Below are 21850 nucleotides of genomic sequence, written 5' to 3'. Positions count from 1 at the left end.
ATTATTCTCTACTTAAAGAAGCGCTTTTAGGAAGTTCCCCTGTGGCTCAGCGGGTTAAGGATCCCGAGCAGGCTGCAACTGCCGGTCAGGTTCGACCCCTGGCCCAGGAACTTCTACATGCTGCGATTGTGCCCAAGCGCTTTTAAAAGGTAAAAAATGCCACGCGAATGCAAAATAGAGGTTTGATTATTGTTAGACTCCAAATCAAGCCTGAAATGACTTTAGCATTTGTCTCTGGTTCCCACAGGGCTGTCACTCTGGGCAGTTCTAGCTTCTTCCTTCTCCCAATCTCCTTCTCCCCGAAGCATCCACCAGAGGACGCAGCTTCCCCCAAACTTTCCACTCTGCTTGGCTAGAGAAACTCAGTCCACGTTTTCCTGCTACTCCGGGCCCGCAGTTAAATCACTGCAGCCCCAGACTAAGCTGTCCGTTACCATGGGAACGGAAAGCCATGACGTCACCATTGTCTGGGTGAGTGCGTTGGAGTCCATGCCTATACATTCCCAGGACTCCCTGCAGGACTTGAGAGTGGAGGAGAGAAAAGACTTCCTTTTCCCCCTACCTTCTCGCGCCCCCTCCTGCTAGGAAAGTGGACGGCTGCCCCCCGCACGTGTCCGAACTACCACGCCGGCGACCACGCGTGAGCACGCAGAAGGCCCAAACCTCCCACCATACCCCTCAGAACTTTCCCCGAACTCCTCCTTGCCTCTATCCCCAAGGAAGTCAAGTCAGTCAAATAACGAGGCTCAGCCTGTCCCAAACCCGCCGGGGCCCCTCAGATCACACCCGCACGCTAGAATCCTGCTCCTGGGCCGCGGTTTCCCTCGGACCCCGCCCCGCTCCTCGGGCCCCGCCCCCCGGCAGCGCGGGCGGGAGGCGGGGCCGGGGGCGCGGCCGCCGGGCTGGGGGCGGGGCGGAGGGGGGGCCGCGGCCCCGGGCGGGGGCTCGGCGCGGGCCCGGGAGATGCCGGTGTCGGCGGCCCGAGCGGCTGCAGCTGCAGCGGCGGGGGAGGCGGCAGCGGGGCCAGGGAGGGGGGCTGCGCAGGGGGCCGGCGCGTAGCCGGGACTATGGAGGGGCAGAGCGGCCGCTGCAAGATTGTGGTGGTGGGGGACGCGGAGTGCGGCAAGACGGCGCTGCTGCAGGTGTTCGCCAAGGACGCCTACCCCGGGGTGAGGAACCGACGTCTTGTGTGGGGGGCGCTGAGGCCGAGGGAGTGGGTGACTGGGGCCTGGGGGACGAACGGAAATGGGTGCTGGGGTAACCAGGGATCCAGAGAGAGGGGCTTGGAGGACTGGGGAAGGCGTTGGGTTTTCTGGAAGGACTGCAGAGGTTTGGGGTGGGAGGAATTGGGGAGCAGGGTGAGATGAATGGGGTTTGGGAGAACCAGAGGATCCCGGAGGGGGCGCTAGGGGAATGTCGAGGGTCCTGAGCTTTGGAGCAGGGAAGAACTAGGGCCTTAAGGGACTAGCAGAGATTCCGCTGAGGCAGCCGCTCCCAGGATCTCCCCTCTGCCCAACGTCCGACCAACTTGTGTCCTGGGGCTGGGCTGCACGGGGTGTGGGAGTGAGGAGGGCATTTGCCTGGGTGAGGACGGGAGGATCTCATCTTGACCCATCCGTGTCTGCAGAGTTATGTCCCCACCGTGTTTGAGAACTACACCGCCAGCTTTGAGATCGACAAGCGCCGCATTGAGCTCAACATGTGGGACACTTCAGGTAGCCAAATCCCTTGGGGTCACCCTGACTCCTCCCTGGGCTAGACCCTTAGGCTCCAGGTCAACCCAGCCAGTCCATCCAATTCCAGGAGGAAGGAAAATCAATGTCCTGTTTAAAGCCGGGGAAACTGAGGCAGAGCTTTCAGAGACACACAGAAACCTTGTCCCAAAGGAGAAAAGGCCCAGTATCTGATGCCTCAGCTGGATTCTGTCTACCTTGGAAAGTTGGGAAGGAATGGCTTTTATTTTGAACATGTTTCTTAAGAGATAGGGCTAGGTTTAGGAAAGATATTTAGAATTTCTTGGGGTGGGGGATGGGGAACTGCTTCTTTAGACTGAATTATGGAAATCTGAGCTCAAGTCCTCAGAGGGTGGGAGAGTTCTACCCCTGCCCCTTCCCCTCCTCCAAAAAAGGCGAGGGTTTTATTGTTTGTTTGTTTTAATTTTTTACTTGGCTCCCCTGGAGGGCTTTGGAAGATGTCTGTCCAAGCCCAGAAAGCACATTCAAAATTTTGTGAGAATGTTGAGAGATTTCATGAGCTTCTCAAGGGCTCAGAAAAGATTAAGAATGATTACTTTTAGAGAAACCCCTGGGGAAGTGGAGAGCTTTTTTTCTGCCACCTGACCCCTCCTCTGTCTGCTCTCCCCTTCTTAGAGAAACACAGACTCCTTGATGGGTAGTAATCCCTGCTCTTTTCCATTCTCTGCTCAGACTTCCCTGACAGGATGGCTAAGATCTCCCATTCATTCCCTTCCTGGCCTTCCGCACGCTCAGGATCCTTGTCTGTCCCCTCCCTCCCTGTCTTCTCTCAGGTTCTTCTTACTATGATAATGTCCGGCCTCTGGCCTACCCTGATTCGGATGCTGTGCTCATCTGCTTCGACATTAGCCGACCAGAAACACTGGACAATGTCCTCAAGAAGGTGGGAGCCTGGGGAAGCAGGACAGCTAAACTGAGGGGGACCAGAAACCACGGTCCTGACACAACATGAGCCAGGAGGAGGGAGTTACAGCTGAGCATGGCCATCAGCTGGAGAGTGTGTGAGGCTCTCATCCTTCTCCATCCACTCCTGACTTCCTGGAAATCAGTCCTCAGAGCTGGATATGGCATCACGGGGCAATGGGGGACAAGAAGGAGAAGGACCGAAGGGATTCCTTGTCCACCCTCCCCGTCTCCTTGGGTGTGGAAGCCCCAGATGGAGGGGGTGGGAATGCTGCTGCAGGAGCTCAGGACCCTGTGGTCTCCTCTCCAGACCCCTATTTCCATGAGAAAAGTCCATGGTGAATGTACCTAAGTGAGCTAAGCGAGACCCAGGTCCTGGTGTGGGAGGGGAGGGCGAGATGGGTCTGCTCCTAGGAGCAAATTCGGAAAAGAGGGGGAATGGGAAGGTTCCAGGCTGGCAGAAACTTCGTGGCCACTGAGGTAGAAACGGGGCCCTACCCCACCTACCCCAGCCCTCAGCTCCTCCCCTTCTCCCACACTCCTTCCTGCTTCCAACCCAAGCCCACCATTCCTACCTCCTTGCTCACACATGGGAGAACCCCGTGCATGGCTTCTGCATGCTGTGAGCAAGGGTTCACGCTGTGCTTCCTTCTACCCCTGCATCACTCTGTTTTCTTCCTCCAAATAGTGGCAAGGGGAGACTCAGGAGTTTTGCCCCAATGCCAAGGTTGTGCTGGTTGGCTGTAAACTGGACATGCGGACCGACCTGGCCACACTGAGGGAGCTGTCCAAGCAGAGGCTTATCCCTGTTACACATGAGCAGGTGGGACCCTTCCCCTCTGACCTAGTCACAGCCTAGACCTCTTGCCTCTGCCCCTCTCAGTCTCTGATTTGAAAACACCCTGTTTGGCTAATCCCTTGCCCTGGCCTCTGACCTCTGACCCGATCCCTTGACACCCCCACCCCCACCCTCAGCTTCCCTGCCCCTTCATGAGCTGCTGGCTGAGCCCCCTAACTCTCTCCATGCACTCCATCCTTCTAGGGCACTGTACTGGCCAAGCAGGTGGGGGCTGTGTCCTACGTGGAGTGCTCCTCCCGATCCTCCGAGCGCAGCGTCAGAGATGTCTTCCACGTGGCCACAGTGGCTTCCCTCGGCCGTGGCCACAGGCAGCTGCGCCGAACTGACTCGCGCCGGGGACTGCAGCGTTCCACTCAGCTGGCAGGACGGCCAGAGCGGGGCAATGGGACCGGGAGTGAGGGCGAGATACACAAGGATAGAGCCAAGAGCTGCAACCTCATGTGAGGGGCCTGGTGGGCCAGAGTGTGAGGCGGGGAGGCGTAGGGCACACTTGTTCCCCTGCTGGCCCCTGGCTTCCTGACCTCCTGATTCTGGCTGGGACTTCAAGGCCAGTGTGTGAACAATTCCCTTGGGCAGGGGAGCTGGAGACAAGAGTGCCGCCACTCCCCGTGTCCTCATTCTGCTCCTCCTCATGGCAAGTTGAGGGCACTAGCAGGGAGGCATCTGGGCTGGGAGCTGGGATGGGATGGGGCGGGGGCGGGGGGACAGCTGGCATCAAGCAGTGACCTTGGTTGAGTCTCAGTAAATGAAGGGTGCCTTCCCTCCCCACCTTCAGTCCCCATATCCTGGTCCTGGCTTCCTCCCCTAAGGAAAGTGTCCATTCTCTGAGCTTCCCTCTTCCTTGCCCCTCACGTCTACAGCTGTTCTCACTCATCCTAACCTCCAGGCAACATGCACTAAATTCAAAAGCAAGTTGAAAAGCCTTTACCCCCAACTACCCACCAGTCCTAGCTAGCTCCCTCTCTCCCATCCCCCAACAGTCCCCAAATAAAGCCCGTGTCCATGGAAAACTGCTGTGGCTTTAGTTTGGTTGCTTTCTAAAGGAAAACAAAAACAAAACAGGAGTTCCCATCGTGGCTCAGCAGTTAATGAACCCAGCGAGTATGCATGAGGACGCCGACTGGGTCCTTGGCCTCCTTTAGTGAGTTAAAGATCCGGTATTGCTGTGAGCTGTGGTGTAGGTCGAAGGCTCGGTTCAGATCTGGCATTGCTGTGGCTGTGGCGTAGCCCAGCGTCTACAGCTCCAATTCGATCCCTGGCCTTGGAAACTCCGTATGCTGTAGGTGCAGCCCTAAAAAAAAAAAAAAAAAAAAAAAAAAAAGATAATAAAAAAATAAAACAGGAGTTCCCGTCATGGCGCAGTGGTTAACAAATCCGACTAGGAACCATGGGGTTGCAGGTTTGATCCCTGGCCTTGATCAGTGGATTAAGGATCCAGCGTTGCCGTGAGCTATGGTGTAGGTCACAGAGGTGGCTCGGATCCCAAGATGCTGTGGCTCTGGTGTAGGCTGGTGGCTGCAACTCTAATACAACTCCTAACCTGGGAACCTCCATATGCCATGGGAATGGCCCTAGAAAAGACAAAATAAATTAATTAATTAATTAAAACAAACACCAAAAAACGAAACAATCTACCAGTCTCCAGCAGCAGGAGTGAAAGTTAGACTTCAGGATAAACTGCCTTGTTGATGCCCACAGATGACGTACAGGAAAAAGCTGTGGGTTGGATCAGCAGTGTCCTTTTAGGAGCCAGAAGTGGGAGAGTGAGCTATCTTGGGAATATTCATCTCAGCTAATGAGCCAGACAATCCTAAAGCCATTAGAGGGTTTTAAAGTGGACTGATGTGCAATTCATTACCCAGCCCAACTGGGGCCTCCTGCTAATGTGGAAGGGGTCCTGCTGAAGTGGTCCCGGCCATCTCCAGCTTCAGCTTGGACTCTGCTAGTGCCCTGGGAGTTCTGGGGGAGGGAGGGCATCAAAACCTCCATATCTAGAAGCTGACCCTGGGCAGAGTGAAGTTTCCCAAGGGGACAGTAGTTTGATTCTGGAGTCTTCTTCAAGTCTCTCCCTCTTTCCATCCTGAGCTCCTTGATTCTGGAGGGATCTGTGAGTTGGGGGTCACACCTCCCCAACCCCCTAGAGAAGGAAAGCCAGTGGGAGGGGGCGGCCAGGGCCCTTGTCAGCAAAGACAGTGCTGGTCTGTTTTCTCCAGAGTCTGGTTTCACATTGTCCTGTATTCCCTCTCTGGCTCTGGTCCCACTGGCCTCTTTTCGGTGACATTCTCCCCCAGGAACCATCCTTGGCTCTCCCCTCCCCCAGCCCCAGCCAGTTTCTCAGACACACTCTGGGAGACCCTACCCTCCCATCTGCTAGGATCCCCCTCCCCCTAATTCGCAGCCCATCCCTTTCTCATTCATTCAGCAAATGTGTACTAAGCACCAAGTGTGCCAGACAGTGGCTTAGGATTCTCAAAGGACCAATCTCTGGGCTTTGGAGGCCAGCCCCGTGGGGAAGAGAGGTACCCCAGGTGCAATGAGTGCCTTGGCTTGTGGGAGCTCCTTAGAGCCTCATGAGCCTGTCCTCTGAGCCAGATCCTTGAGAATTAAGTTTACCAGTCAGGGAAGTGGTTGGAACAGCACTCTGAGCAGAGGGTACAGCATGTGCAAACAGGTGGAGATGAGAAAGTATGGCATTGTTGGGGCTGTCAACAGCGGAGAGGGTAGAAGACAAGGCAGGTCGGCACATCAAGGCCACTGCAGGGCCCACAGAGGAACCAAGACTTCATTCTGAGGATGTGATAGGGCACAAGTGATTTCAAGCAGAGAATGAAGTGACCAGGTTTGTTTTTTGGGTGGCTGATTATCTGGGAGAGGTGATGGGAGCTGAGGGGTTTGGCTCTAATGTGTCCTTTAAAATACATTCTCCTCGGGAGTTCCCATTGTGGTGCAGTGGTTAATGAATCCGACTAGGAACCATGAGGTTGGGGGTTTGATCCCTGGCCTTGCTCAGTGGGTTAAGGATCCGGCGTTGCCGTGAGCTGTGGTGTAGGTTGCAGACGCGGCTCGGATCCTGAGTTGCTGTGGCTCTGGTGTAGTCCAGTGGCTACAGCTCCAGTTAGACCCCTAGCCTGGGAACCTCCATGTGCCGTGGCAGCAGCCCAAGAAATGGCAAAAAGGCAAATCAATCAATCAATAAATACATACATACATACAATAAAATACATTCTCCTTAAAAAAAGAAAAAAAAATCCAAGAAGTTAAAAAAAAATCCAGTGGTGCAAGTGGATAAGCTGCATCTTTGGAGCACTGGTTTGCAGGTTCGATCCCTCGGCCAGGACAGTGGGTTAAAGATCCCCAATGCCGCAGCTGGGGTTGGTTGGATCTAATCTCTGGCCTGGGAACTCCATATGCCACAGGGTGGCCAAAAAGAAAAAAAAAAAAAAATAATAATAGCTTCTCCTTTTCCTATCCAGGGGCACCCAGTCTTGACAGGAAAGGAAATCCCCACTCCTGGCTCATGAGGCACTCCTTGTCCTCCCTCTCCTACGGGACCCTGTCCTGGTCCATCTCAGCCCGTCTCCTCAAGGATTCTAGGACAGAGTTCCCAGTGTTGCTCAGTGGGTTACCATCCCAACTAGTATCCATGAGGATGTAGGTTGGATCCCTAGCCTCACTCAGTGGGTTAAGGATCTGGCCAGGTGTTGCTATGGCTGTGGTGTAGGCAGGCAGCTGCAGCTCTGATTCAGCCCCTAGCCTGGGAACTTCCATATGCTGCAGGTTCAGCCCTAAAAAGCCAAAAAGAAAAAAAAGGGTTCTGGAACAGCTTTAAGGGCACTGGGCACCCCATCCTCTTAAGTTGAGACCTGGTGAGGGGCTGGCTCCAAGACCCTCCGTAAGGACACTGAGTCCTGGATCAAGAGTGCTGGAGAGGGCTGGGGCCAGCGAGGTGGATCTGGGTCTCAGAGGACTGTCCCTTCCCCCACCCGCCTTACCATTGTCTTGGGACTTTTGGCTGTGACTTCTCATCTCCTCTTTGGACTTGGGTCCAAAGCAGGCTCAAGCCTGTAGCCGCCAAAGTACAGAGTGTTTGCACCCCCTCTCTTTTCCCAACCTCCCTCTCTCCTGCCGCGTTCAGGGAATGCAAACGCATTGCAATATCCGCCTAAAGCAAACATAATTAGGAAGATAAATCAGCTGGAGGAGCCCCCAAAGTTTAATACATTTCCAGTACCACCGGGAACAGATTTCAGTCCCCTCTGCAGGTCTGGGTTGCCAGACGTCTTCTTTCCAGAGAGGGGCTGTGCCTCTGGGCTGGGGAGCCAAAGAGTAGGAGGAGGGAATGGGGCTCTTCAGAGATCCTCTAAGGCCTCCGAAGGCTGGAAGTGCAGGACCTTCCCCCGTCCCCACCCCCACCCCCACCCCAGATGCAGGAGTCAGACCCAGCTTCTTCCTCTGCAGCTGTTTCCCCCACAAATTAGACACCCGTTTGGGAAACAATGTAGCCTCGTTAATCATTTAATGAAATAAACAACTAATCAAGCTGTGATGCTGCCAGTGTTTCTTAACCTCGGCAATCAGCCTGCCCTGGGGAGGGTGGAGAGGGAAGGAATGGATGGGGTGGGGGCAGGGACTTGGCTGACACCCCCATCCCACCCCACCAAATGCTTCAGTGGAGACAGGGTCATCCCCTTGTGCCTCCAGCCTTTACAGGAGGGACAGTCATGAAAAGCGCTTGAGATCTGCAGGCAGGGGTCGTCGGAGGGCCTGGGTCCCAGCTCTGCTGCTTCCCATCTGGGGAGCCTTTAAGAGGCCCTGCAGGCATCTGAACCTCAGTTTTCACACTCAGAAAAGGGAGCTTATTGCCACATCTGCCTCACTGTGTTGCTGAAGGAGATTCAGAGAGGAGAAAGGATGTAGAAAAGTGTGTGACCCTCTAAAGGGGCTGAGCTGATGTCAACCTTAATTCTTTACCACTTGAGACACCCAGGCTTGAGTGCCTCTGAACTGGGACTGAGGGAATCAGGAAAGGCTTCGTGGATGGAGGGGGCTTCTGGTCTTGGGGTTCAAAGACTGCAGGAAGGTCAGAAGACAGGTAGGAGGAGGTCAGATGTCTTGTCCCCACACCTTATTAACTCCTCAAAGGCAGACATCCTTTTTTGTTTTCTTCTTCTTCCCATTTTTGGCCGCCCAGTGGCAAATGGAGCTCCCAGGCCTGGGATCAAATCTGAGCTACTGTCGCAACCTAAGCCGCAGCTTCGGCAATGCCGGATCCTTATGCCCTGCCAGGGATCGAACCTGCATCCTAGAGCTCCCAAGACACAGCAGGAACTCCAAGGCTGACATCCTTGGTCCCCATTTTTCTGAACTGCCCCCATTATCTTTTCTCCATCTTGCTATGGTGACCCCACCCCAGATGGACTCAGACTGGTCCTGCAGCTGAGGTGGGGGAAGGGATCAGGTCCCTGAGGTTCCCCGTGGACACCAGGACCCTAGCAGGCAATCCTGGCAGAGCTCCACTCTCTCTTCCCAAGGAAAGGGGTTTGGCTCTTGCGTATCCCTCCTTCCCTCCCTGCCAACAAAGGGCTTTCTTCTGCACAGTGCAGCCCCTCTCCCCCGCCTCCCCCGCCTCCCCCGCCTCCCCCTTCCAGCTGAGTTCCCAGGTCTCTCTCCATTTCTAGCCAATCCCCTACTCCCTCTCCTCAAGGCTGGGGGTGAAGGTCAGAGAGAGGGGAGGCTCCAGGTCCAGGCATGTGGGGTGATTCCCAAGCAGCCAGAGAGACAAGCGGGACAAGTACATCAGTGCCCCTCCCCCCCAAGAAAATGCTTCTGCTGTTGACTCCTAAATAACAGATGTCTGTCTGCATATTAATGAGATTGGACGAATAATTGGTGAGTTTTTCATTCAGTGTCAGAATGAACTCGGAGGCCTTATGTTCGTGCACACAGACACCCACTCACCCCGACTCTCCCCTTCCCCCGGAGCACAATGACACAGACACAGATGCTGGCAAGCTTGGCCCGCAAAGGGGAGGGGCAGACAGGGGAGTGGGAGGGGGTGTCAGCAGGATGCAGACCTCCTGGGTCTGGGTCTGTCAGGTTTCTCCTTCTTGATTGCCGCCTCTCCAGTCCCCCGCCCCCACAGGGGGCAAAAGCTTGCCTTTGTGAGATTTCAACCACCTTGCAGAAGGGGCCCAGGGGAAGGCAGGAGCCTGAAGCCAGGGAGGCAGGAGGCAGGTGCTGCCCAGGGCAGAGCAACAAAGCAGTGGCGAGGTTGTGCCTCCCAGGAGCCCTGCTTTAGCCACTGTGCCAGGGTGTGAAGTGGATATTCTGGAGTCAGCTGCCATTTGCCAGCTGGGCATTCTCGTGCAAATTACCCAACCTCTCTGAGCCTCTCCTTCTCTTGTCTCTAAGAACCCTACCTTGCAAGATTGAAAGGACGAAATGTCATGTGTCTGCCTTAGTGCCTGGTTTATAACAGACACCCCCACGTTTGTTCTCTTCCCATGCGTCCCCAAAACGCACCAAGACAGTTCCAAAATTGCTGCCTCTCCTACCAGACCCACCCTCGTTAGAGCAGGGGTTAATTAGAAATTTAGTAATTAGCCTGGCTGCCTAGAAACCGAGAGGAAAAAATAGAGAGAGGGGCAGGCACAGGGAAAGTGATTAGAGAGACATAGAGCGAGAACTGAGGGAATTCTAGGCTTGGAACAGAAGGAGAGAGATCACAGACACAGACCCACAGGCTGGGAAGGGAGAAGGTATTGCAGGCCAGGGAAGTGAGCCCTGGAATGGGAGTCTAGAATCTAGACTGCAGATTCTAGAAGCCCCAGCCCTGCCATGAACTCGCTGTTGGACCTTAGCAAATCTCATCCTCTCTTAGCACCTTAGTCTCCTCATCTGTAAAATGAGGGGGTTGATTTGCTCTCAGGTCCCTTCTCATCGTGTGAGAACTGGAGTCCCAGGGGCTCAGGGGCAGGGGAGGGGACGGGATACACAACCCGCGCCCCACCCCCCCGCCGCCCCCTCCCCCGGCCCCGCCCGCCCGGCACCTTGCTGTGGCCCATCAGTCACTCTTGCTCTGTCCTCCCTCCCTGGGTAAATGGATCTGCTGCGCCAGCAAACAACTGTCCATTGTGTCCTAATGAGGGACGAGCAGAGAAAACCAATCACTTATGATGCAAATGAGCGGCGGCTGCAGCCTCCTCGCTTTCACTGAGTGCCTCTCTTCTGCTCAGACCCCGGCACTGCCCCAGTTGGGTCTTTCTCCCTAGTCCCAGTTCCCATCTGGTCCCAGAGGAGGAGGGGGCAGGCCCAGACTGGCCTTCCCATTCTCCTTCACTGCCACTCCCAGCAAGGAGGCTCTATCCTCACAGCATCCGAGAGAGGCCAGGCCCAGCTTCTCTTCCCACCCCAGAGAGATTCCAGGGCAGCTCAATCTCTCTTTTTTTTTTTTTTTTTGTCTTTTTACCTTTTTCTAGGGCTGCTCCCGCGGCATATGGAGTTCCCAGGCTAGGGGTCTAATCAGAGCTGTAGCCACTGGTCTACACCAGAGCCATAGCAACTCGGGATTCGAGCCGCGTCTGCGACCTACACCACAGCTCACGGCAACATGGGATCCTTAACCCACAACCTCATGGTTCCTAATCGGATTCGTTAACCACTGAGCTACGACAGGAACTCCTGTCTTTTTTTTTTTTTTTTTTTTTTTTTTGCTTTTTAGGGCTGCACGTGAGGCATATGAAGTTCCCAGGCTAGGGGTCGAATCGGAGCGGCAGATGCTGGCCTACACCACAGCCACAGCCACTTGGGATCCTTAACCCACTGATCAAGGCCAGGGATTGAACCCGCATCCTCATGGATACTAGTTGGGTTCGCTACCACTGAGCCACAATGGGAACTCCAGTATTTGTTTTAAATTAAGGTGAAATTCACATAGAGTAAAATTAACTTTTTTTTTTTTTTTTTGTCATTTTGCTATTTCTTGGGCCGCTCCCGTGGCATATGGAGGTTTCCGGGCTAGGGGTCAAATTGGAGCTGTAGCCGCCGGCCTAAGCCAGAGCCACAGCAACACTGGATCCGAGCCGCGTCTGCAACCTACACCACAGCTCACAGCAACGCCGGATCGTGAACCCACTGAGCAAGGGCAGGGACCGAACCCGCAACCTCATGGTTCCTAGTCGGATTCGTTAACCACTGCACCATGATGGGAACTTCTAAAATTAACCATTTTAAGGTGTACAATTCCTGCAGCATTTAGCATATTCAGACTGTTGTGAAACCACCACCTCTCTGGGCTCCAGTGTCGTGCCCCTCTGCCCATCTCCACACCCCACCAACTCCAGTGGCACAAGGAAGCTGCTGGAGCCTCAGCAAAGAGTAGAGGAGTAATGGAGGCTGGTGTTGGGGCTAAAGCCTGAGAAAAGCCCAGAGCTGGCCTGGGCTGAAGCCAACAAGTCCTGCACTTTAGGATGGAGCCGGGGGAGAAAGCTCCAGAGCTCTGGTGGGGAGGGAAAAGTAACCACCACCTCCCCCAGCACAGCCCTGGAGCCGCAGCCTTAGGAAATGGCCTCATGAATTCCTGTAGATTTTTTTTTTTCCTTATTTTTTTCTGACATTTGGTTAGGAACCAGAGGAGGCCCCAGCACACATCTTGGTTTCCATGGCTTTCAGAGTCTCTGTGGCTCGAGGATGATCCCACCAGCAGGCTCTCACCTTGGCAGCTGCGCAGGGGCCTGAGAGCCCCCGCAGCCCTTTGCCTCCAGGAGAGACTTCCCCTCACCCGGCCCCAGGCTTCACCAAGGGAAATTTTTCCACCCACTCGGCACCGTTTATTGCGGAGTCCTATAGCTTAACAGCTGGGAAGACCCACATGAGTTGTAATTTGAGTTTCTCTTGCCATTTGGTTTTAGATCATTTTTGAGAGAAGATGGCAAACATCTGCTTACCTGTGTGTCTGTGTTACCTTGGGATTCATCTCCCCCACCCCCCACCCCTGCCCTCAATCTCTAAACAAAACAACACAAACTCTTCTGGAATCAACCAGTGCCAACGGCTACAGCACTGCAGAGAAAAAACTTCACCAGGTCACCAACTCTCTTTCTTGGCCCCGACCCCCACTCAACTGGAGGCACACTCTCTCTCTTCCAGACCAAACTCAGCCCTGACGACGCAATGAGAGCATTTTCATCTGTGTTCTAATAAATAGGAAGTCCTGGGCTAGTCAGTTCCAGATCTGCCACCAGTTCACTCGGTGACCTTAGACAAGGGCCTTGGACCTCAGTTTTATCACCAATAAAGTGGGGGTAACAATATCCCAGGGCACTAGCCGAGGAGAAATAATGGTTGTGCCAGTGCTTTGAACTTGCAAAGAGATTATCAGGAGTATCCTAATTACTTCTTCAGTGACGGCAGCAGCAGTTTATCTGTCTTGAGTATCTGGCCTGAAGGAAGCTCTGCCGAAGGACACGTGGAGAGAGGAAACTGTGAGTCTTCATCTGGGTGGGTGTTGGTTGGGTTCATCACAAAGCAATAAGCTTCATGATGGGCCAAAGAGAATCAAGGAGGAAATCTGTAGGTGTGGGCTTAGAAGAGGAAGAGTTGTTCTTGGACTATTTTTTTTTTTTTTTTTTTTTTGCCTTTTTGTCTTTTTAGGGCCACTCCCACGGCATATGGAGGTTCCCAGGGTAGGGGTCCAATCGGAGATGTAGCTGCAGGCCTACACCACAGCCACAGCAATGCGGGATCCAAGCCGCATCTGCAATCTACACCATAGCTCACAGCAATGCTGGATTCTTAACCCACTGAGCAAGGACAGGGATGGAACCTGCAACCTCATGGTTCCTAGTTGGATTCGTTAACCACTGCGCCAAGACGGGAACTCCACAAATCTTTGTTTGAATTGAGGTTTTGTAGAGTTCTCGTTGTGGCTCAGCAATAACAAACCCGACTAGTATCCATGAGGATGCAGGTTCAACCCCTGGCCCAGCTTCCTGGGTTAAGGATCTGGTGTTGCCGTGAGCTGTGGTGTAGGTCACAGATGTCGCTCAGAGCCCATGTTGCTGTGGCTGTGGATTAGGCAGGCAACTGCAGCTCCGATTTGATCCCAGTCTGGGAATTTCCATATGCTAAGGGTGCGGCCCTAAAAAGACCCCAAAAAAAAGGTTTTGCCACCTCCTTTTATGGTGTGACCTTGGGCAAGTTGTTTGCAAAGTGCCATTTTCCTCATTTGTAAGCTCGGAATAGTGCATGGCACTTAGTAGGAGTGTGACAAATGACAGTCATTTATGATTAGTATTGTGGTTGTTGTTCCTGAAAGCTGGCAAGATCAGATGGTCCGAAGAACCCAGGGCTGGGTTTCCACTTCTTTCTTTTTAATTGAGTCATTTCCTCCCATCTGTCTCCTTCAGTTTTGCTCTCTTTGAGTCTTTTCTATCCCCACTCTGTGGGGCTCCCTGCCTTTCTCCCTTCAGGCCAGTTTTCTCTTCCTCCTTCAGAGAGCCCCGCTAGTGTCTGACTCTCACTGGGTAAGGGTTGTGAGTGCCTTGATCTCCATCAGTCAATAAAGATAAATTACAAAATCATTTGTTTTACTTGTTCTCGTTACCTGGAGGGCTGTCTGAAATTGCCTTTCTTTGGAAAGCCACATTTGCATATCTCTATGCTGGAGTCAAAGGCTGCAGCTGTGGTTTCACTGCAATTTAAATATTAATAAAACCTCTTAAACCTCTAGCTGTTGTTTCAAGCAGTCTGGCTCTTCTGTTCCTAGGTTGCTAATATAATTTAATCTTTGTCCTTTGCTTTGTATTTGTTTAAAGAGCCATTCTGGAGTCAACTGGAGCCAGCTACTGCAACTCTGTAGATAAGAACCACTCACCAGCCCACCACCCTGGGCCCAAGATCTACCTCTCCTGGAGACAAAGGCTAGACCTAATATTTTATACCAATTAGCAGCCCCTTACACTAAACCAGCGGTTCCCAAACCTGAGCTGGCTTCAGAATCAGATTGCCAGGCTCTTCCCCCAGTGTCCGATTCAGTAGGTCTGGAATGATGCCTGTTGCATGCAGCTTTTGGGCCAGAGATCAAATCCGTACCACAACAGTGACAATGCTGGACCCCTAACCCACTAAGCTACCAGGGAACTCCTGCAGGAATGAGGCCTGGAATCCGAAAGTTTTATTACCCACCCTCCCCTGCCATGGTTTGAGAATCACTGTCCAAATTTGCACGTTAGCTGCCTTATCATTCTTTCCTCCCTGCAACGAGGTCTCTTGTTTGCTGGCCCCTGTAACGACCCGTGTGGGGAGCCTCATGTTTTCCATTTCTTCCAGCTCCTCAAACTGTTAGATTTTTGTGATCATTGAGTCTCAACATTTCAGGATCCACTTCCTCTGCACCTCCCAATCCCCGCTCTCCACAGGAACTGGCTCTCTCCAGTTCTCAATTTTCTACTTGCCCAGATTCATTTCTTTAATTTTCTCCTTGTTGTGGGCAGATTTACAGGCTGTTGGAGGGAGCCAGGCATCCCTGAAGAACAGTTCAGGGGCCTCTGGCTCAGCCAACTTATAGCCTTTGATACGCAAGCCCCCAGTCCCTGGCCAGCCGGCCCCACTCTCTCTCGGGGTTCCTATAGGTAGATCTGCAGTTCCCCTTCACCCTGCTCTGCTCTCTGCACTGCCTGCCTCTGGGGCTGCCCTTATCTGCTCCTTGCAGCCTCCACAGGATACATTCTGGGCAGCCTGGCTCCTTCCGCTCCAACCAACCCAACACTGATTCCTTTCTTTTTCCCCTGTGTGTTTTTGCGCTGATACTTTGTGGATGATTCTGGTTGCATTTTTTAGGAGGGAGATAATCTATGAGCTCTTCTCTCGGCCCCCCTTCCCTGCGCCTGCATGATAATCCCTCCTCTTCTCCTTCCTTTCCAGCTTCTTTGCATGAGTTCATTTTGTGAAATGAGATAAAGACAGCATAGGAACTACTTCCCAAAATGCTGCTGTGCCCAGAGTGGGCTGAAGATTGTGGGATGGAAAAGTGGAAGGATGTCTTAACGCCAGAGGTCAAAAAGGCAAGATTTACTCCATCATCAGATAAGACTCTTAAGCTCTGCCAAGCATCATGAGGCCAGGGCCAGAAGCTGACTTCTGGGGAGAGGTTATGCAGAGCTGGACGAACAGATCGGGTGGACATTTGTTGGGAGACCTTGAGAGATAATTACAGAAAAACTTATTAATGTGTCTTAGTCATCTCTGCTTTCACCTAGAATTCCTGGGAAGGCATAGATGCTTTTTCTATTAACCCATCAGCGATGGGAGCAGCAGGATGAGGCCAAGCTTACCCTGGGGTCCAGTAGGCCATGGCTTGTCACTGGAAATGAGACATTTTTGACTGAAGACTGGGCCAGGAGTGCTTGCTTCCCACCTGCCTTTATGGAATCTACCTGCCAGGTAGATAGGAAGCTGGCGTGAACTCAAGAGAAGCCACGCTGTGGGCCAGGCTCAACTGGTAGGTCTTGACAATGGAGAGATAAGCAACTGTAAGCTGGGAAGCTGAATGGAAGCGGAAATACAAGTAGCTATGATCCAGTCCTATATACCCTTTGCCTATAGGGTTGCTTTCCCAGGCAGAGCGGCCACTTGGAGGCAGAAAACTTTCTGCTGCCTCCCACCAAAACCCACAAGAGAAGCCAGAGAGCGCTAGAACCCCTCACAATCTGCTCCTCTCCCAAAATTCCCTTGAGGCTTGTGCCTGCTGACCTGGGGTCAGGTGACTGATGCAGGTGGAAAGCTGGATGACAGGATAAAAGGGCATGAGTTCAGATCTCCGTGCTGTCATTTACTGCCTGTGCAAACTGAGCAAAATCTTATATTACTTCCAGTTCCTATTCTTCAAATGAAAATCCTATTCTTCAAGTGAAATACCCCTTCCACAGAGCTGTGATGAAGACTAAACGAGATAAAAATGTAATAACGACAGTTTCATTTTCTCAACTTCTTCCCTCACCCACCCTCCTGACAATAAGGCAGCAATGAATTGTGCAAGGATTTCATCTTCTTTGCCTCCAAGAGGATTCCAATCTCTGAACAGAGTAGAGACCAAGAAAAGATGACAGAGGCTGTTACCTGTGGATTAGGCATGTTAAATAGGAAGGGTTGACAGAATTCTGAAGATGTCTTCCCCGGATCTCTGGCCCTGCAGTTCAATCAAACACAAAGCTAGGTACTGCTATGAAGGGACTTTGCAATGTCATTATGGTTATGGGCCTTAAGATAGGGAGATCACCTGGTGGGCATAATCTCATCACTTGAGCCCTTAAAAAACAGAAATTTCTCTGGCAGGAGTTAGAGAGATGAATCAGGTGGGGAGGTGAGAGAGATTCCAAATGTGAGACAGGCCATTGCTGGCTTTGAAGATGGGGTAGGGGGTCATGAGTCATGGAATGTGGGTGGCCTCTAGAAGCTAAGGATGACCTCCGGCAGACAGAGAGCAAGGAAACAGAGGTCTCAGTCCTATGACTGCAAGGAACAATCAGACAACATGAAATGAGCGTAGAAACTGACTCATCCCCTGAGCCTCTGGGAAGGAACACAGCCCTGCTGGCACCCTGATTTTGGTCTTGTGAAACCAGAAACAAAGAAACCAGTTGAGCCCACCGGGACTTTTGACCTACGGAACTGTGAGATAATAAACGGGTGTGGTTTAAGCTGCTAGATTTGTGACGATCCATTAGACAGCATTAGAAAACAAATACTATAAGGTTTTGTTTTGTTTTGTTTTTGGTCTTTTTAGGGCCATACCCTTGGCATATGAAGGTTCCCAGACGAGGGGTCCAATCAGAGCTGTAGCTGCCAGCCGACACCACAGCTCACGGCAATGCTGGATCCTTAACCCACTGAGCGAGGCCAGGGATAGAGCCTGTGTCCTCATGGATACTAGTCAGATTCGTTTCTACTGAGCCACGACAGGAACTCCACAAATACTATAAGGTTTTGAAGTCCCCTTAATAACTCTTGGAGGCAGGTACCATTATTACCCCCATTTTACAGATGAAGACATCAAAATACAGTGAAAAGGCTCCGAGAGAGCCTGCAGGTGTGAGCCTTCAGAACAGTTATACTTGGCGGAAGTATTTGCTACGAAGTTTATTTGCAGGGGAAGAGCACATTTACAAAACCTATTTTGTACAATCAAGTCTTTACTGCCCTTACACACTGGGAGGCTAAGGGAGACCTAGTCCTTCCAACAGCTATAAACAGTCCTGGATAATGTGTTTATGAAAAACACTTTCTCTTCCTTCAGCAAACAAAATTATTTATGAAGCTGTAGAGTTCAGCAATAGGGAGCAAAGGGAAAAAAATTACCTCAAGAAAAACAAACAGCTCCTTTCCTGGTGGGATCTGTCATCTTACAGACATGAAATATCATGTATCAGGGATCTTATATTTCAAAAGGAATGGCTTACATATCAGAGCTACAACAATATACATTTTATTTATTACTAATGGGGAATTAGAAGACTCTCTTTAAACACTACCAGTTCTTGAGAAGATTCTGCTGGAATTCTCGCTGTGGCACAGCAGGTTAAGAATCTGACCGCAGCAGCTTGAGTCACTGCGCAAGTGTGGGTCCGATCCCCAGCTTGGTGCAGTGGGTTAAAGGATTCGGCGTTGCCACGGCCATGGCGTAGGTTACAGCTGTGGCTCAGATTCAATCCCTGGCCTGGGAATTTTCATGTGATATGGGAGTAGCTGTAACACTTAAAAAAAAGAGAAGTAGAAGAGGCTGCTGTTTCAGACCCTATAGCTCGGATCTGACTCTTGGCCTTTAAGGATACCAGGGTTTTGAGAAACAAATTTGGGGAAACTTGAACAGGATAGTGGCTGTTATCCTGCGGCCAGCCACTCTGAGCCTCCAGCTTAAAGCCAACAGCCCCAGTACGAGGAATAGGGCTGATAAATAATGAATCAGCATCTTGTACAGTTGGTGGGGTTTAAATGGTTTTAAATTCCTTTCAAGTGAAAAATTACCACAATTTTGTGCTCACGGCAGATTTCAAAGGGAGACTTGAAGCAGAAAATCTTTAAGGGACCTTTGCATGGCCAGAAGTTCTTTTCAGGCTAATGTACATAAAATATTTAGCAATCGGGGCTGTGGAAGGATGGAAGAGCTCCCAGGGCCCGGAAAAAGGCCACTTCTTAAGCTTATTCTTGGGGCCCTGTGGAGACAGGCCCTATCTGCTAGGTACATGGCCGGCAGCAGCTCTGGGGGACCTGGGGTATCAGGTAGGTGTCCAGCTCCTGGCACTGGTAGAGGGCTACGCTGTCCAACACCCACTCTCGAGTCACCACAGGTGCTTCACACATCTGCCCGATCACTGGGGACAGAGAACACAAAGCAGAGATTAGTGTCAATTCACATTTCCCCAGATCAGATTCTAGTCAGTCTACTCGGGGGACCTGGTTGGACGAGTTCGTGGGGTTTAAGTGTTACTCCGGTAGCAGCAACACTGTTGATCTTAAGCAATGCTTTAGGACATAGAACCTTAAAAGCCTGAGGAATGACGGTTGCTGAAAGCCTACAGCCTCTGGCAAGTTTATCAACATGAGCTCCAATCTGTTAAGGGAGAAGTCACCCACAGAGAGCAGAACAGCACTGCAATTTACTGATGTGGAGACATGTTTGTAAGATCTTAAGTGAAAAAGCAAAAACAGCAGTGATGAGCATGATCGCATTTGTGTAGAATATATGCGTGCACATACATATGTACACACATATGCCCAGAAGAATTTTCTGGTCATCATCTGCAAGTGGTGGGATTGCTGGGATTCTTTTATTTTTGTTTGTGCTCATTTATATTTTATGTGATGAATATTCATATTAACCCACCTCTATGGAAAGAGTTCAGGCACTACTTTTTTTTTCTTTTTTTTTTTTGGCTTTTTAGGGCCACACCCTGGGCATATGGAGGTTCCCAGGCTAGGGGTCCAATCGAGCTACAGCTGCCGGCCTACACCACAGCCACAGCAACATCAGATTGGAGCTGCATCTGCAATCTACACCATAGCTCACGGCACCGCCAGATCCTTAACCCACTGAGTGAGGCCAGGGATGGAACCCACAATCTCATGGTTCCTAATCGGATTCGTTAACCACTGCGCCACGACGGGAACGCCCCTCACTACTTTTATAATGCAAAATAAACAAACAACAAAAACATTTTAAAAGGACATTTCAGCCACTCATTCATTTAACAAACACTTATCGAGCATGTAGAATGTGCCGAAAACTGGGAATCAAGCACAGGGTAACCTGTGATGAATCAAACTCATCCCATCCCATAGGACACAGGTACATACCTGTGGCCTTCTGAGGCCCCACCAAGTGCACCATTCACTCCAGTTGATCTAAACAGGCCCTTTAGACTTCAAATTACCACAGTAATCTGGGCCCTCGACCTCACACTCCTCTGCATGAGCGCTTACAGCAAGACTCACCATGGAAGCCACTGTCCTCTGGCCAGGCGTCCGGCTGCACGACCACGACTGGGCGAGTACCCTGCACCCCGAGGAAGGAAACAGCATTTAGGGTATCAGAGCAGAACTTCTGCGACAGTCATGTCACCATTTCTTGACGGTTTGCTGACACACACTGCTCTGGGGGCAACCACACAAAGGAGGCGGGGAGGGCACATGGCAGAAAGGCAGGGTCGGGGGAAAGAGACCTGGTCTGTTAAATACTTGTAGCTCTCAAGTCCCTGAGCATCCCTTACAGATGGAGTCTTCTGACACAGGAGCGTGGTCAGAGAAGGGTTAAGGCAAAGAGAGGCTTCTGAGGCTACACTGGGGGGTTTGTAGGGACGGATGGATGCTACCTGCTCAACCGCAGGACAGAACGTTGTGTCCCCTCCCCCGACAGGGTACCACTTACCTGGCGGAAGGTGAATGATGAGGGGTCCTTCACCACAGAAGCCCCACAGAGGAGCACCATCCACTCTAGTTGATCTAAATAGGACATTTAGACCTAAAATCAGCACACTAATCCACATGTTTAACCAGGCTCTCTGCCCGACACTGCTCTGGATGAAGGCTTACAGCAAGACTTCCCAGTGGAAGACTCCCTGTCTCTCTGCTCCAAAGGGACAGGAAGGTCTTAAAACTACACATTCTAAGTCAATTTGCCACTGATATGCTATCTATTCTGGTTATTGGTCCCCATAAGGCCACTTGGTAGATAAGGTTTGAAAATCTCTCAGATGAAACACTTTAAAAGAAAAAAAAAAACACTAAGATCTAATTTCCATTAATTTTCTAAATTGCTGGCTAAGATACAGTGAAAAAATACCCACCCGCCATCCCTCTTTCCCTGCCTAATTCTGTGTTGGTAATGGATAATCACGGCCACTGAGAGCACCATACTTGGTGGTAATTACTGTAAATGTCAAGAGACGGGAAGATAATTCATTCAGTCAAAAAAAAAAAACAAGTCATCCTGGACAGAGACTCAGCACATCAGCAGGGAAAGGCCATATGCTGAGCTGGAATCAAATCGCTTGGGGGAAGAGAAATCAGAAGAGACTAGAGCTGTTCCACCTGCACCTGGAAAATGAGCAGAATTGACCACTGGGTGGCTTCTGGGCCCCTCTGGGTGCTCCCTTCCATCAGCCGATTGCTGAGGGGCTCCTGTTTGACTGAGTGAAGTGAGGTCAATTGACTCAGATCCAAAATGACAGCTGCTAGAGACTCTGGTTTTCATTATACCAAAGTACAAAAACACTGGGGAAGCTCTGAGTGGCACTTGGAAACTTCATAAAAATCCAATCGATAACCAATAAAGAAGACCGAAGCAAAATTACTTTGCCAGGCTCTCCTGCTGCCGCTCATCTGTCCCTGACCAGACGCCAAGGCCGTCTGTGGGGGAGTAAGAGGACCTGATCGTCGGGGCAGAAGTGGGCACAGAGGCAAAGGCAGGTAGTTTTTGTTTGGAAAAGAATGAACCAAATCTATACACATGCCAGGGCCTCAGCGCCACACAACTCTGGAGTTAGGCCCCAGGGCACACCTAAACATAACATCACATTCAGTGTCAAATTTAATTAGAAAATGTTCATCAAGAGTCTTCCTCTGCTCTGGGCCTGTGTGAGGCTCCAGGCCCACAGGGCTTATGCAGCTGCTGGGCTTTTGTCTCTGTATCAAATGAAGATGGTTTAGGAGGAGCAGAATCCTTTCTTGACAATTACAAACCCAAAGGTATCTTCTTTCTTCTCTCCAACTTATTATTTCCCCTCTTTCTTAGATCAAAAGGGTAGTAAAAGCAGCTCTACCCCACGGAGCACAGAACACT

General features: G+C 51.4%; 2 protein-coding genes across 25 annotated transcripts in view; one reads left to right on the top strand and one right to left on the bottom strand.

Moving 5' to 3' along the window:
* Positions 1-960: 960 nt before the first annotated feature.
* RND2 (Rho family GTPase 2) lies at positions 961-4526 on the top strand. The gene is made up of 5 exons (XM_003358032.4): positions 961-1169; positions 1628-1715; positions 2528-2637; positions 3346-3480; positions 3700-4526. The coding sequence occupies exons 1-5, from the start codon at positions 1068-1070 to the stop codon at positions 3958-3960; spliced, it is 696 nt and encodes a 231-aa protein (XP_003358080.1). The 5' UTR covers positions 961-1067; the 3' UTR covers positions 3961-4526.
* Positions 4527-17637: 13111 nt separating this feature from the next.
* The window catches only part of BRCA1 (BRCA1 DNA repair associated), a 65223-nt gene continuing 61010 nt past the window's right edge, over positions 17638-21850 (bottom strand). For all 24 annotated transcript variants that reach the window (XM_084984224.1, XM_084984225.1, XM_084984231.1 and 21 more), the window contains 3 exons: positions 20438-20511; positions 20005-20065; positions 17638-18884 (listed from right to left, as the gene is read on the bottom strand). In XM_084984224.1, coding sequence (XP_084840350.1) covers positions 18748-18884; positions 20005-20065; positions 20438-20511 — 272 coding nt within the window. In that variant the 3' untranslated portion in view covers positions 17638-18747. The remainder of the gene's footprint in view (positions 18885-20004; positions 20066-20437; positions 20512-21850) is intronic.

This window comes from Sus scrofa, chromosome 12, assembly GCF_054392235.1.
Source record: "Sus scrofa isolate SSC_HxYL_T2T_F1_AM1 chromosome 12, Sscrofa_HxYL_maternal_Yorkshire_Landrace_v2.0, whole genome shotgun sequence".
Lineage (NCBI taxonomy): Eukaryota > Metazoa > Chordata > Mammalia > Artiodactyla > Suidae > Sus > Sus scrofa.
This window is presented reverse-complemented; position numbering and strand designations above follow the sequence as displayed.

Bases quoted from the DNA above. Each gene is read 5' to 3' on its own strand.
- RND2 (XM_003358032.4), top strand. From the start codon at position 1,068: ATGGAGGGGCAGAGCGGCCGCTGCAAGATTGTGGTGGTGGGGGACGCG. The intron at 1,170-1,627 runs GTGAGGAACCGA...CCGTGTCTGCAG, and splicing joins CCAAGGACGCCTACCCCGGG to AGTTATGTCCCCACCGTGTT. The intron at 1,716-2,527 runs GTAGCCAAATCC...GTCTTCTCTCAG, and splicing joins CAACATGTGGGACACTTCAG to GTTCTTCTTACTATGATAAT.